Below are 16,001 nucleotides of genomic sequence, written 5' to 3'. Positions count from 1 at the left end.
GGAGACCCCCCACCCACCCACCCGGAAACCCCCCACCCACCCGGAAACCCCCCACCCACCGAGACCCCCCCCCCCACCGAGACCCCCCCACCCACCGAGACCACCCCCACCCACCGAGACCACCCCCACCCACCGAGACCACCCCCACCCAGAGACCCCCCACCCTGACCACCCACTCACCCAGAGACCTCCACCCAGAGACCTCCACCCCGAGACCCCCCACACATTCCCAGAACCCCTACCCCGAACCCCCCAAAACTGCACAGAGAGACCCCCCACCCCCCCCCACCCAGAGAACCCCCACCCCGCACCCCCCACCCACCCAGAAGTCCCCCACCCCCCACACCAAGAGACCCCCTACCCTGCACCCCCCCACCCAGAGAACCCCCACCCCGCACCCCCCATCCACCCCGCACCCCCCCCCACCCAGAGACCCCCTACCCCGACCCCCCCCCACCCCGACCCCTCCCGAAACTGCACTGAGAGACCCCCTACCCGACCCCCCCCCCCCCCGCACTGAAACCTCCTACCCCGACTTCCTCACCCTGACACCCCCTGCCTGCACCCAGATATCGCCTCACCCCCACCCCACGTCCAAATCCTGGAAAGAGGTTCCAGGGAATCCTCAAATTCGACCAAAGCAGAATAATGTTCAGCTTTAGAGGATAAAAAGTCCGGCCTCTCTTACCCAGCAATATCTTCTGCTCCTTTCCCTCACTCAGATCCTCCTCTTCCTCCTCCTCCTCCTCCTCCTCCTCCAGACTTTCCCCCTTGGGGAGAGTTTCAGTCTCCCTGGGATCTGAAACAGGCAAGGGCCCAAAAGCAGCTCCTTCGTCCTCCTCGTCCTCCAGCTCGCTGAGCTGCAGCGCGTTCTCAGTCAGTTTCAGATCCTGGTTACTGTCTGCTGAATGAAGACTCGGCCTCTCCTTCGAATCAGAGTCTGTGCCACGATCCTCGGCAGATGTGTCACTGTTGCTGCTCTTGTTGCTCAGCTTCCCCAGGCTGACCGACTCCTGCTCGCTCAGGAAGATTCCGTTCTGGAATTCCTCGCTCTCAGGCACCTCGGCCTGGTCACTGAAGCTGATTCCTGAAGAGAAATCCGCAAAGCTGGAGGATCGGTGTTCAGCTGCGCCCTTCAGATCGCCGCTGCTGTAGGAGTCAGGACTATCGGAGACACCGTCCTCATCGTCTGCTACAACCCCCAGCACCCGACTCTCCTCAGCCCCTTCCTGTCCAGTCAGGACCTGAAGGATATGGGGCAGGAGGCTATTGAGGAAAGGCTGGAGGCCCAATCGTACAATCAGCTGAACAATGAAACAGTCCGTGTACAGGTAGAAGCGGCCACAGAGGTAACCAGGCTTCTCATAGACCCCAACCAGAGGCTTCAGCAGATATCGGTACGCATTGCGGGGTCCTAAAGCACAAGCGATAGGTTCAAAGAAATACCAGGCAGCATAGACGGCGGTCAAACTGTTAGACATCAACCCCAGGATGAACGGGAGGAGAATCTCTAGCCCCTCTGGCTGCATCTTCTCCAGGAGCTTATCCAGCTGTTGCCAGAGAGAGAAGACAAAATCACGGCCTTGCTCAACATTCTCCGCCCAGTGTGAATAGTAAGTGCAGACAAACTGGTGAAGCGAGTTGAAATAAAAAGGGAAGGGGATAATGGGGCAACAGGGAGTAAGTAGCTGGGCTGCGCTCGGTGGAGGTAATCCTTCAAAGACAGGTGCATAGTCAAACAGGCTGACCTGATCCCCATGTCCTCGAGTCTTCAGTAACTCCTCACAGTCCCTGTGGAGTTGGAGTAACAAGGATGTGACATGTTGGAGTGGAGCTGCAATCTCCTTCGTGTGGTGAAGGCACAGTTTCCGCACAGCCAGGAATCGATCCAAAAGAGAAGCGTTTTGCCCGAGTGCTCTCAGCCTGTGAGCAAAGGAAATTTCACCGATGAGGATTCCAAACGCTTGCATATCTCTCTGGACAAACTGAGAGTAGGAGAGGTGCAGAGTCGGATTTGTCGGCCTTCCCTCTGGCAGCTGACTGTACAATCCTCGCACCAGGAAGTTATTATTCTTTTCCAGCTGCTCCAAAGCCTGCAGAGCATTGAAGCCGTCAGGGAGGGAGATCCTGGAATCTCGCAGCTCCTGATCAGCGGCTCCTCGGTTACGATTCACACAAACCCCAGGGTCTGCTGTCGACAGACCGCTTACTCCGACAGGAGATAATTGCCCCAAGGGTTTGTCCGGAGCAGATAGGGAATCCAGTGCTTCCGTGCCCTCCTCCAAATCCTCCTCCTTGAACTGATCTCCGGAACCCTGCCCCTCTGGCCAAGCTCCCTCCGAGCCCGCTGTCTCTGGGACCATCCCGTTAATCAAGCCGGATGACCTGATCTCGGCATGCTGCTCTGCCACCTTCTTCAGGTTGTGAGTGATGATGGGGGCCTCTGGTGGGGCAGAGCGGGAACCTGCCAGTCGCTGAGGGTGGGGTTGGTCAAAGAGCTGGACTACCCCATAGCTGGTCAGGTGGCTGTGACCATCCACCAGGTGTAAGCAGACATTCTTCGCTTTAACCGCTTCCTTCCCAGTCAGTTTATATCCAAATGTCAGGTCTATCCAGTGATGGAGATTGGATGAAACTTCCTTGGATTCCAGTAGCTTACGGTGAATGTCAATGAATTCCTGGTAGGAGCCACACCAGTTTGGAATATCCAAGTCCGGCATGTCGGGATGGATGGACTGGAAGATAGTGGGGTCGGTGTAAAACTCTGGGATACATTCATCAGGGCTCCAGGATTGCATCCGCTCCACGCTTGCTGGATACTCATTGGGTTCCCACTGGGATCGGACGTGGCTGCACAGCACGGAGCGAGGGGTCCTCCTGGCTTTGTAAACATAGTAGGTGATGTCGGAGAGGATATCGGAGATGTGATGGGGGACATGGAGCTGTTCCCCAGCTTGACCTCCAGCCACGAAGGCCTCCTTGGTCATCTCATAGGTAAAATCCAGCTGCTTGTCTCCTTTGTTCAGCCGGAATTTGGATTTGCGAAGGTCCCGGAATTTTCCGTACGGGACAGTGAAGTCCACCACCCAGGGTAGGACAGGGTGATAGTTTGGGTCCCCAGCTCTCCGTCCAGCCAGCCTGTTCAGACCCATCAGGTAGCTGAAGTTGCTGATTCCCCCATGGAGCCAGTCCGTGAGGAGGCCTGACAGCTTCTCCTGCTGGCGGCTGGGGGCTGCCCGCTCACAGCCCCCTTCACCAGCCTTACCCCCGGTCAGCTCCACACACTCTGGCCCCTCATAGTCCGAGAGGCTGAGCTGAAGCTGGGTCCAGAGTCTCTCGTCAACCATTAGGTGATTCAGAGAGAGGCTGCCACAGGTCAAACCCTCACGGTGACAGGCGCGCATAGCGTGCAGGACCTGGAAGAGGATAAAGAGCACCTTGGCATGGCTGCTGGCCAGCTTGGCAGGACTGTAGGTTACAACATCCTGGAGAGAGTAGCGGGAGAAGGGCTGGATCACATACAGGAAATGGGTTGATTCCAGCAAAGCCTCAGCTGGAAGGAGGTTGGGATGCGGAGCAGGAAATGGTGAAGGTTCAGCGTCTTTACTGAGTGAGGAATCAGTGGCAACGGGAATAAAACTGCAGCCCAGAAGTCGGCTGAGTGACCTCTTCATGGACTCGAGGCAGCAAGTTCTTGTTTTCTCGGAGCGAGCTGTGTGGGGCCGAACGTATTTCCCGTGGGCCTCACGCCACAGATTGCGGTAATTCTGGTCAGCCACATGCTTCATGAAGCCAGAGAGCGAGTCCAGATCCAGCTCTCCATCCACTCTCCCTGCGTCCCCAGACCATCCTGTCGGGGAGCTGGAGCTCGGACATTGGTGCTGACGGAGGCGACTCTTTCTCAGGGTCTGGATGGAGACTCGGGTCCAGCCAGCAGGGAGCTTGTTGACAGAGGGCTGCAGAAAGGTGGTAATCTCAGCCTCACTCACCCCCTCTGGCTTGGGGCAGCTCAGAAGCACTTTCCTCTCCTTCAGACTGCTCAGCCATTTCAGGGACACAAAGGCCACAATCTGGGCTCCTTCCCCAAACACCAGCTGCTTCCTGTCGATCCCCAAATCGTTTTCAACACTGGACACACGACACTCCATCCTCACAGCTCACCCGTTCACACCTCAATGCCATCAGCTGACCCAGAATCACACTCTGACCATGATCGTCCAACCTTCAATTAAAAACAAAACATCAGGGAAAAGCAAAACACACAAATAATCAACAAACTACTTGCTGGGCCTGAGATGAACTGTAGAATCACACATTCCACAGCACCGGTCACACCAACATCTCACACAACGTTCATCATGAAAACATTTCTGAATTCTAATCACTTCTGTTAGAAAGAAAACAACAAACCTCTCACTTTCTACAAAGATGCCAAGAGCACAACAATAAATACCAAATATTCATTTTGCAGTTCCGCTCATAGAAGAACAGCACGGGGTTAGATACAGAGTAAAGCTCCCTCTACACTGTCCTCATCAAACACTCCCAGGACAGGTACAGCACGGGGTCAGATACAGAGTAAAGCTCCCTCTACACTGTCCCCATCAAACACTCCCAGGACAGGTACAGCACAGGGTTAGACACAGAGTAAAGCTCCCGCTACACTGTCCCCATCAAACACTCCCAGGACAGGTACAGCACGGGGTTAGATACAGAGTAAAGCTCCCTCTACACTGTCCCCATCAAACACTCCCAGGACAGGTACAGCACGGAGTTAGTTACAGAGTAAAGCTCCCTCTACACTGTCCCCATCAAACACTCCCAGGACAGGTACAGCACGGGGTTAGATACAGAGTAAAGCTCCCTCTACACTGTCCCCATCAAACACTCCCAGGACAGGTACAGCAGGGGGTTAGATACAGAGTAAAGCTCCCTCTACACTGTCCCCATCAAACACTCCCAGGACAGGTACAGCACGGGGTTAGATACAGAGTAAATCTCCCTCTACACTGTCCCCATCAAACACTCCCAGGGCAGGTACAGCACGGGGTTAGATACAGAGTAAAGCTCCCTCTACACTGTCCCCATCAAACACTCCCAGGACAGGTACAGCACGGGGTTAGATACAGAGTAAAGCTCCCTCTACACTGTCCCCATCAAACACTCCCAGGGCAGGTACAGCACGGGGTTAGATACAGAGTAAAGCTCCCTCCACACTGTCCCCATCAAACACTCCCAGGACAGGTACAGCACGGGGTTAGATACAGAGTAAAGCTCCCTCTACACTGTCCCCATCAAACACTCCCAGGACAGGTACAGCACAGGGGTTAGATACAGAGTAAAGCTCCCGCTACACTGTCCCCATCAAACACTCCCAGGGCAGGTACAGCACGGGGTTAGATACAGAGTAAAGCTCCCTCTACACTGTCCCCATCAAACACTCCCAGGACAGGTACAGCACGGGGTTAGATACAGAGTAAAGCTCCCTCTACACTGTCCCCATCAAACACTCCCAGGGCAGGTACAGCACGGGGTTAGATACAGAGTAAAGCTCCCTCTACACTGTCCCCATCAAACACTCCCAGGACAGGTACAGCACGGGGTTAGATACAGAGTAAAGCTCCCTCTACACTGTCCCCATCAAACACTCCCAGGACAGGTACAGCACGGGGTTAGATACAGAGTAAAGCTCCCTCCACACTGTCCCCATCAAACACTCCCAGGACAGGTACAGCACAGGGTTAGATACAGAGTAAAGCTCCCTCTACACTGCCCCCATCAAACACTCCCAGGACAGGTACAGCACGGGGTTCGATACAGAGTAAAGCTCCCTCTACACTATCCCCATCAAACACTCCCAGGACAGGTACAGCACGGGGTTAGATACAGAGTAAAGCTCCCTCTACACTGTCCCCATCAAACACTCCCAGGACAGGTACAGCACGGGGTTAGATACAGAGTAAAGCTCCCTCTACACTATCCCCATCAAACACTCTCAGGACAGGTACAGCACGGGGTTAGATACAGACTAAAGCTCCCTCTACACTGTCCCCATCAAACACTCCCAGGACAGGTACAGAATGGGGGTTAGATACAGAGTAAAGCTCCCTCTACACTGTCCCCATCAAACACTCCCAGGACAGGTACAGCACGGGGTTAGATACAGAGTAAAGCTCCCTCTACACTGTCCCCATCAAACACTCCGAGGACAGGTACAGCACGGGGTTAGATACAGAGTAAAGCTCCCTCTACACTGTCCCCATCAAACACTCCCAGGACAGGTACAGCACGGGGTTAGATACAGAGTAAAGCTCCCTCTACACTATCCTCATCAAACACTCCCAGGACAGGTACAGCAGGGGGTTAGATACAGAGTAAAGCTCCCTCTACACTGTCCCCATCAAACACTCCCAGGACAGGTAAAGCACGGGGTTAGATACAGAGTAAAGCTCCCTCCACACTGACCCCATCAAAGACTCCCAGGACAGGTACAGCACGGGGGTTAGATACAGAGTAAAGCTCCCTCTACACTGTCCCCATCAAACACTCCCAGGACAGGTACAGCACAGGGTTAGATACAGAGTAAAGCTCCCTCTACACTGTCCCCATCAAACACTCCCAGGACAGGTACAGCATGGGGGGTAGATACAGGGTAAAGCTCCCTCTACACTGTCCCCATCAAACACTCCCAGGACAGGTACAGCACGGGGTTAGATACAGAGTAAAGTTCCCTCTACACTATCACCATCAAACGCTCCCAGGACAGGTACAGCACGGGGTTAGGTACAGAGTAAAGCTCCCTCTACACTGTCCCCATCAAACAGTCCCAGGACAGGTACAGCACGGGGTTAGATACAGAGTAAAGCTCCCTCTACACTGTCCCCATCAAACACTCCCAGGACAGGTACAGCACGGGGTTAGATACAGAGTAAAGCTCCGTCTACACTGCCCCCATCAAACATTCCCAGGACAGGTACAGCACGGGGTTAGATACAGAGTAAAGCTCCCTCTACACTCTCCCCATCAAACATTCCCAGAACAGGTACAGAGTGAGGGGTAGATACAGAGTAAAGCTCCCTCTACACTGTCCCCATCAAACACTCCCAGGACAGGTACAGAGTGAGGGGTAGATACAGAGTAAAGCTCCCTCTACACTGTCCCCATCAAACACTCCCAGGACAGGTACAGAGTGAGGGGTAGATACAGAGTAAAGCTCCCTCTACACTGTCCCCTCACTCCCAGGATAGGTACAGAGTGGGGGGTAGATACAGGGTAAAGCTCCTTCTACACTGTCCCCTTACTCCCAGGACAGGTACAGAGTGGGGGGGTAGATACAGGGTAAAGCTCCCTCTACTCTGTCCCCTCACTCCCAGGACAGGTACAGAGTGGGGGGGGTAGATACAGGGTAAAGCTCCCTCTACACTGTCCCCTCACTCCCAGGACAGGTACAGAGTGGGGGGGGGGGGGGGGTAGATACAGGGTAAAGCTCCCTCTACTCTGTCCCCTCACTCCCAGGACAGGTACAGAGTGGGGGGGGTAGATACAGAGTAAAGCTCCCTCTACACTGTCCCCTCACTCCCAGGACAGGTACAGAGTGGGGGGTAGATACAGGGTAAAGCTCCCTCTACACTGTCCCCTCACTCCCAGGACAGGTACAGAGTGGGCGGGGGGGGGGGGGGGGTAGATACAGAGTAAAGCTCCCTCTACACTGTCCCCTCACTCCCAGGACAGGTACAGAGTGGGGGGTAGATACAGAGTAAAGCTCCCTCTACACTGTCCCCTCACTCCCAGGACAGGTACAGAGTGGGGGGGGGGGGGGGGGGTAGATACAGGGTAAAGCTCCCTCTACTCTGTCCCCTCACTACCAGGACAGGTACAGAGTGGGGGGGGGGGGGGTAGATACAGAGTAAAGCTCCCTCTACACTGTACCCTCAATCCCAGGACAGGTACAGAGTGGGGGGTAGATACAGAGTAAAGCTCCCTCTACCGTGTCCCCTCACTCCCAGGACAGGTACAGAGTGGGGGGGGGGGGGTAGATACAGAGTAAAGCTCCCTCTACACTGTCCCCTCACTCCCATGACAGGTACAGAGTGGGGGGGTAGATACAGAGTAAAGCTCCCTCTACACTGTCCCCTCACTCCCAGGACAGGTACAGAGTGGGTGGGTGGGGGGGGGTAGATACAGAGTAAAGCTCCCTCTACACTGTCCCCTCACTCCCAGGACAGGTACAGAGTGGGGGGGTAGATACAGAGTAAAGCTCCCTCTACACTGTCCCCTCACTCCCAGGACAGGTACAGAGTGGGGGGGGGGGGGGGGGGGGGGGAGTAGATACAGAGTAAAGCTCCCTCTACACTGTCCCCTCACTCCCAGGACAGGTACAGAGTGGGGGGGGGGTAGATACAGAGTAAAGCTCCCTCTACACTGTCCCCTCACTCCCAGGACAGGTACAGAGTGGGGGTTAGATACAGAGTAAAGCTCCCTCTACACTGTCCCCATCAAACACTCCCAGGACAGGTACAGCACGGGGTTAGATACAGAGTAAAGCTCCCTCTACACTGTCCTCATCAAACACTCCCAGGACAGGTACAGCACAGGGTTAGATACAGAGTAAAGCTCCCTCTACACTGTCCCCATCAAACACTCCCAGGACAGGTACAGAGTGGGTGGGTGGGTGGGTGGGGGGGGGGGGGGGGTAGATACAGAGTAAAGCTCCCTCTACACTGTCCCCTCACTCCCAGGACAGGTACAGAGTGGGGGGGGGGGGGGGGGGGTAGATACAGGGTAAAGCTGTTCCCAGCTGACTCTGGGTTTTGACCTTTCCCTGTTTCTGGTTCCAGTTCTGATCCCGGTTTATTCTCTCGGAGTTTGGGATGAACAGGGACTGTTCCAGACTCCGGTACTCACCTCCCAGTGAAGCTGCTGCCCAGTGTAGTCAGGTGACCGGTCACATGATCCGCAGCTTGGATACACTCGGATCACGTGACCCGGAACCAGGAAATGCAAAGAAAAGGCGGAAGAAATTCACAACCTTCTTCCCCTGCGGGAGGGACACAGAATCTCCCCACACCCCCCTGCGGGAGGGACACAGAATCTCCCCACACCCCCCTGCGGGAGGGACACAGAATCTCCCCACACCCCCCTGCGGGAGGGACACAGAATCTCCGCACACCCCCCTGCGGGAGGGACACAGAATCTCCCCACACCCCCCTGCGGGAGGGACACAGAATCTCCCCCCCCCCCCCCCGCGGGAGGGACACAGAATCTCCCCACACCCCCCTGCGGGAGGGACACAGAATCTCCCCACACCCCCCTGCGGGAGGGACACAGAATCTCCCCACACCCCCCTGCGGGAGGGACACAGAATCTCCCCACACCCCCCTGCGGGAGGGACACAGAATCTCCCCACACCCCCCTGCGGGAGGGACACAGAATCTCCCCACACCCCCCTGCGGGAGGGACACAGAATCTCCCCACACCCCCCTGCGGGAGGGACACAGAATCTCCCCCCCCCCCCCCCCCCTGCGGGAGGGACACAGAATCTCCCCACACCCCACCCCCCCCCCCCTTGCGGGAGGGACACAGAATCTCCCCACACCCCCCTGCGGGAGGGACACAGAATCTCCCCACACCCCCCTGCGGGACGGACACAGAATCTCCCCACACCCCCCTGCGGGAGGGACACAGAATCTCCCCACACCCCCCTGCGGGAGGGACACAGAATCTCCCCACACCCCCCTGCGGGAGGGACACAGAATCTCCCCACACCCCCCTGCGGGAGGGACACAGAATCTCCCCCCCCCCCCCCCCCCCCCTGCGGGAGGGACACAGAATCTCCCCACACCCCACCCCCCCCCCCCCCCCCCCCCCCCTTGCGGGAGGGACACAGAATCTCCCCACACCCCCCTGCGGGAGGGACACAGAATCTCCCCACACCCCCCTGCGGGAGGGACACAGAATCTCACCACCCCCCCCCCCCCCCCTGCGGGAGGGACACAGAATCTCCCCACACCCCCCTGCGGGAGGGACACAGAATCTCCCCACACCCCCCTGCGGGAGGGACACAGAACCTCCCCACACCCCCCTGCGGGAGGGACACAATCTCCCCACACTCCCCCCCCCCCCCCCCCCCCCCCTGCGGGAGGGACACAGAATCTCCCCACACCCCCCTGCGGGAGGGACACAGAATCTCCCCACACCCCCTGCGGGAGGGACACAGAATCTCCCCACCCCCCCCCCCCCCTTTACGGGAGGGACACAGAATCTCCCCACACCCCCCTGCGGGAGGGACACAGAATCTCCCCACACCCCCCTGCGGGAGGGACACACAATCAACCTCCCCCCCCCCCCCCCCCAGCGGGTGGGACACAGAATCTCCCCCCCTGCGGGTGGGACACAGAATCTCCCCCCCCCCCTCCCCCGCAGGTGGGACACAGAATGTCCCCACACTCCCGTGGGTGGGACACGGAATCTCCCCCCCCCCCCCCCCCCCCCCCCCCCCGGACAGAGGCACAAAATCTCAGTGTCCCTTGTTGTTGTATGTTAGTTTTGAGTGGCTCAGTAATGGCTGTGAACTGAGATCTTTCCAAACAATACCTGGTTTTTTTGTGTGAATATAAATATTTCAAGAGGACAAACTTTCTCATTCCTGACATGGCCGTACAGTTTCCCCAGTCCCACACATTAATCCTTTCAGCCCTGATCCCCTAATTCTACACCTCCCCCAAGTCTTTGTACAAATATATTTGAAAACGAAATGAAAATCGCTTATTGTCACGTGTAGGCTTCAAATGAAGTTACTGTGAAAAGCCCCTAGTCGCCACATTCCGGCGCCTGTCCGGGGAGACTGGTACGGGAATTGAACCGTGCTGCTGGCCTGCCTTGGTCTGTTTTCAAAGCCAACGATTTAGCCCTGGGCTAGACCAGCCCCTAAGATGTATGTTTACATCCTGCCCCTTCTAGCCCCAAGTCTGTGACTTTACCGCTTCTTGGGTGTGGAGGTTTGACAATCCCCCCTGATTGTGTTCCCCTGAGGGCCGGCTGATCCAGCATCTCCCTTTGCACTTTCCTTTCATTTGGGTGATCTTTGGTCAGGAGCGCATCCCGTACATTGTCTGTTTGAGTTTCTACATCTGGTTTTTCCAAATGGATAATGGAAGGTTTTCCGGTCTGCATCCAGATTCCTCTCTCTGTGATTTGTCCATTGTTCTTCCTCAGGATTGGCTTTTGTCAGGTTTTTCATGGCTTAGTGTTTGGTGTGTCCCATTTCCTTGTCTATTGACTTGACCCTGGTTCCTTTTTACCACATTTCTTTACTTCTGGAGTGATGAATACTTGTAACATCTTGTTTATGAAGTCTTGGGTATCCTGGACACCGGTGCTAGAGACGATGATTCAACACAGAACAGTAAGGCAATCGATCAATATCTTGCTTTCTCTCCAATTCCAGTAACCTGGTGGCGCAGTACGGCCCTGACTAGTCTGACTGCTGATATTGCTGACTACCCCTTTTGGTGGATGGGTACTTGTGGTTCCACTTACAAGAGGGTCACAGCTGTTGGACGTATCAGGTATTTACTCTTATTGAGTATCGTCTTCCTGCTCAACAGAATCTCAGAATAATGAAGGATCACGTTCACATTCAGTTAACTCATTGGTCCAATTGGTTTGTCTCCTCTTTGATGAGGCTAAGTTGATTTTCTGTCTCCTGCACATCTCCCTGTGAAAGGGCTGGATTATCAATCTCTGTCAAGAGTGTGAAAGAAGTCAGCACTAAAGTCCAATCGAGATTATCACAGCATGTGGACGGTTTGAGGGGCTCCAATTTGGTGTCATTGACGACCATATGTCCACTGACATCCTGCTTGATGAGGTTGAGGTCAACACAAACATCTCGGCTCAAAAGATATACAACACAGAACAGTACAGCACAGAACAGAACAGTACAGCACAGAACAGTACAACACAGAACAGTACAGCACAGAACAGTACAACACAGAACAGTACAGCACAGAACAGTACAGAACAGAACAGTACAACACAGAACAGTACAGCACAGCACAGAACAGTACAGCACAGAACAGTACAACACAGAACAGTACAACACAGAACAGTACAGCACAGAACAGTACAGCACAGAACAGAACAGTACAGCACAGAACAGTACAACACAGAACAGTACAACACAGAACAGTACAGCACAGAACAGTACAGCACAGCACAGAACAGTACAGCACAGAACAGTACAGCACAGAACAGTACAGCACAGCACAGAACAGTACAGCACAGAACAGTACAGCACAGAACAGTACAGCACAGAACAGTACAGCACAGAACAGGCCCTTCGGCCCTCAAATATTGTGCCGAGCATTGTCCGAAACCAAGATCAAGCTATCCCACTCCCTGTCATTCTGGTGTGCTCCATGTGCCTATCCAATAACCGCTTGAAAGTCCCTAAAGTGTCCGACTCCACTATCACAGCAGGCAGTCCATTCCACACCCTAACCACTCTGAGTAAAGAACCTACCTCGGACATCCCTCCTATATCTCCCACCCTGAACCTTATAGTTATGCTCCCTTGTAACAGCTACATCCACCCGAGGAAATAGTCTCTGAACGTCCACTCTATCTATCCCCCGTCATCATCTTATAAACCTCTATAAGTCGCCTCTCACCCTCCTCCGCTTTAAGGGGAAAAGCCCTCGCTCCCTCAACCTTTCCTCATAAGACCTATCCTACAAACCAGGCAGCATCCTGGTAAATCTCCTTTGCACCCTTTCCAATGCGTCCACATCCTTCCTATAGTGAGGTGACCAGAACTGCACACAATACTCCAAATGTGGTCTCACCAGGGTCATGTACAGTTGCAGCATAACCCCGCGGCTCTTAAACTCAAGCCCCTGTTAATAAACGCTAACACACTATAAGCCTTCTTCACGGCTCTATCCACTTGAGTGGCAACCTTCAGAGATCTGTGGACATGAACCCCAAGATCTCTCTGTTCCTCCACATTCCTCAGAATCCTGCCGTTGACCCTGTAATCCGCATTCAAATTTTTTCGACCAAAATGAATCACCTCGCACTTATCAGGGTTAAACTCCATCTGCCATTTTTCGGCTCAGCTCTGCATCCTATCAATGCATCTTTGCAGCCTACAACAGCCCTCCACCTCATCCACTACTCCACCAATCTTGGTGTCATCAGCAAATTTACTGACCCACCCTTCACGCCCCTCCTCCAAGTCATTGATAAAAATCACAAATAGCAGAGGACCCAGCACTGATCCCTGTGGTACACAGCTGGTAACTGATCTCCAGTCTGAAAATTTTCCATCCACCACCACCCTCTGTCTTCTATGTGATAGCCAGTTACTTATCCAATTGGCCAGATTTCCCCCTATCCCACACCTCCTTACTTTCTTCATGAGCCGACCATGGGGAACCTTATCAAACGCCTTACTAAAATCCATGTATACGGCATCAACTACTCTACCTTCACATTAACATTTATTTACCTCCTCAGATAATTTAATCAAATTTGTGAGGCAAGATTTACCCTTCACGAATCCGTGTTGACTATCCTGGATTAAGCTGCATCTTTCCAAAAGGTCATAAATCCTATCCTTCAGGACCTTTTCCATTAACATACCGACCAAGAAAGGATGAACAGCCAGCTGTTGTGGTGCATCTCGGCACCAACGATATAGGTAAAAAACGGGACGAGGTCCTACAAGCTGAATTCAGGGAGTTAGGAGTATAACTAAAAAGTAGGACCTCAAAGGTAGTCATCTCAGGATTGCTACCAGTGCCACGAGCTAGTCAGAGTAGGAATGTCAGGATAGATAGGATGAATGCGTGGCTCGGGAGATGGTGCAAGACGGAGGGATTCAAATTGCTGGGGCATTGGAACCGGTTCTGGGGGAGGCGGGACCAGTACAAACTGGATGGTCTGCACCTGGGGCTGGTTTCAGTCCGCTGTTCAAGTTGCAGCCAGCTGACATCTAGCAGGACTCCAGGCTGACCATTATATAATCTCAGCCTCCTTCGGCTGGTTTAGCTCACTTGGCTAAATCGCTGGCTTTGAAAGCAGACCAAGGCAGGACAGCAGCACAGTTCAATTCCCATACAAGCCTCCCCAAACAGGCGACGGAATGTGGCGACTAGGGGCTTTTCACAGTAACTTCATTGAAGCCTACTTGTGACAATAAGTGATTTTCATTTTCATTTTCACCTGGGTAGGACTGGAACTGATGTCCGAGGGGGGGTGTTTGCTAGAGCTGTTGGGGAGGGTTTAAACTAATGTGGTAGGGGGATGGGAACCAAAGCAGGAAGTCGGACAGGGACAGAAACAAAAGGCAGTAAGGGGAAAAGTGTAAGGCAGAGAAGCCATAATCAAAAATCAAAAAGGGCGACAGTACAAGGTACAGTGACTGAGGGGAGCTCAGTGAATAGGCCCAGTAATACTAAAAGGAATAAAACGGGAAGTAAAAACATAAATGGTAAGCGATGCGGCAGGTTGTTACATGAAGATATGGGTTCAACAACAAGGAAAATTAGGAGAAATGTTAAGAGGAAATATAACTTAGGAGAGGTTACTGATCGAGGTGTTAAGATTCAAAACAGAGTTATAAAAGCCAACATAAGTGTACTTTACCTGAATGCTCGTAGTATTCGGAATAAGGTGAATGAGTTGATGGCGCAAATCATCGTGAATGACTATGATTTAGTGGCCATTACTGAAACATGGTTAAAGGATGGTCACAACTGGGAGTTAAATATCCAAGGGTAGCAAACTATTCGGAAGGACAGAGTGGATGGTAAGGGAGGTGGTGTAGCTCTGTTATTTAAGGATGACATCCGGGCAATAGTAAGGGATGACATCGGTGCTATGGAGGATAAGGTTGAATCCATTTGGGTGGAAATCAGGAATAGTAAGGCGAAAAAAGTCACTGATAGGAGTAATCTATAGGCCACCAAATAGTAACATTATAGTGGGGCAGGCAATAAACAAAGAAATAACTGATGCATGTAGAAATAGTACAGCAGTTATCATGGGGGATTTTAATCTACACGTTGATTGGTTTAACCAGGTCGGTCAAGGCAACCTTGAGGAGGCGTTTATAGAATGTATCCGCGATAGTTTCCTAGAACAGTATGTAATGGAACCTACGAGGGAACAAGCGATCCTAGGTCTGGTCTTGTCTAATGAGACAGGATTGATTAATGATCTCATAGTTAGGGATCCTCTTGGAAGGAGCAATCACAATATGGTGGAATTTAAAATACAGATGGAGGGTGAGAAGGTAAAATCAACCACTAGTGTTTTGTGCTTAAACTAAGGAGATTACAATGGCATAACAGAAGAGCTAGCTACGGTAGACTGGGAGCAAAGACTTTATGGTGTAACAGTTGAGGAACAGTGGAGAACCTTCCAAGTGATTTTTCACAATGCTCAGCAAAGGTTTAAAAGGAAGGACGGTAGAAAGAGGGAAAATCAACCGTGGATATCTAAGGAAATAAGGAACAGTATCAAATTGAAGGAAAAAGCATACAAATTGGCAAAGATTGCTGGGAGACTAGAGGACTGGGAAATCTTTAGGCAACAGAAAGCTACTAAAAAAGCTATAAAGAAGAGTAAAATAGATTATGAGAGTAAACTTGCTCAGAATATAAAAACAGATAGTAAAAGTTTTTACAAATATATAAAACAAAAAAGAGTGGCTAAGGTAAATATTGGTCCTTTAGAGGATGAGAAGGGAGATTTAATAATGGGAGATGAGGAAATGGCTGAGGAACAGGTTTTTTGAGTCGGTCTTCACAGTGGAAGACACAAATAACATGCCAGTGACTGATAGAAATTAGGCTAGGACCTTGAGATGATTGTTATCACTAAGGAGGTAGTGATGGACAAGCTAATGGGGCTAAAGGTAGACAAGTCTCCTGGCCCTGATGGAATGCATCCCAGAGTGCTAAAGGAGATGGCGAGGGAAATTGCAAATGCACTAG

General features: G+C 52.8%; 1 protein-coding gene across 4 annotated transcripts in view; it reads right to left on the bottom strand.

Annotated features, from left to right (window-relative positions):
* wdr81 (WD repeat domain 81) overlaps window positions 1–8,974 on the bottom strand; it is a 35,050-nt gene extending 26,076 nt beyond the window's left edge. For 3 of the 4 annotated variants that reach the window (XM_038814759.1, XM_038814761.1, XM_038814762.1), the window contains exons 1-2: window positions 8,905–8,974; window positions 689–4,222 (exon numbers count right to left, since the gene is read on the bottom strand). In XM_038814759.1, the coding sequence (XP_038670687.1) occupies window positions 689–4,148 (3,460 nt within the window). In that variant the 5' untranslated portion in view covers window positions 4,149–4,222; window positions 8,905–8,974. The other variant, XM_038814760.1, reaches the window with a different exon arrangement.
* Between the last annotated feature and the right edge of the window lie 7,027 nt (window positions 8,975–16,001).

Source organism: Scyliorhinus canicula, chromosome 12 (assembly GCF_902713615.1).
Source record: "Scyliorhinus canicula chromosome 12, sScyCan1.1, whole genome shotgun sequence".
Lineage (NCBI taxonomy): Eukaryota > Metazoa > Chordata > Chondrichthyes > Carcharhiniformes > Scyliorhinidae > Scyliorhinus > Scyliorhinus canicula.
This window is presented reverse-complemented; position numbering and strand designations above follow the sequence as displayed.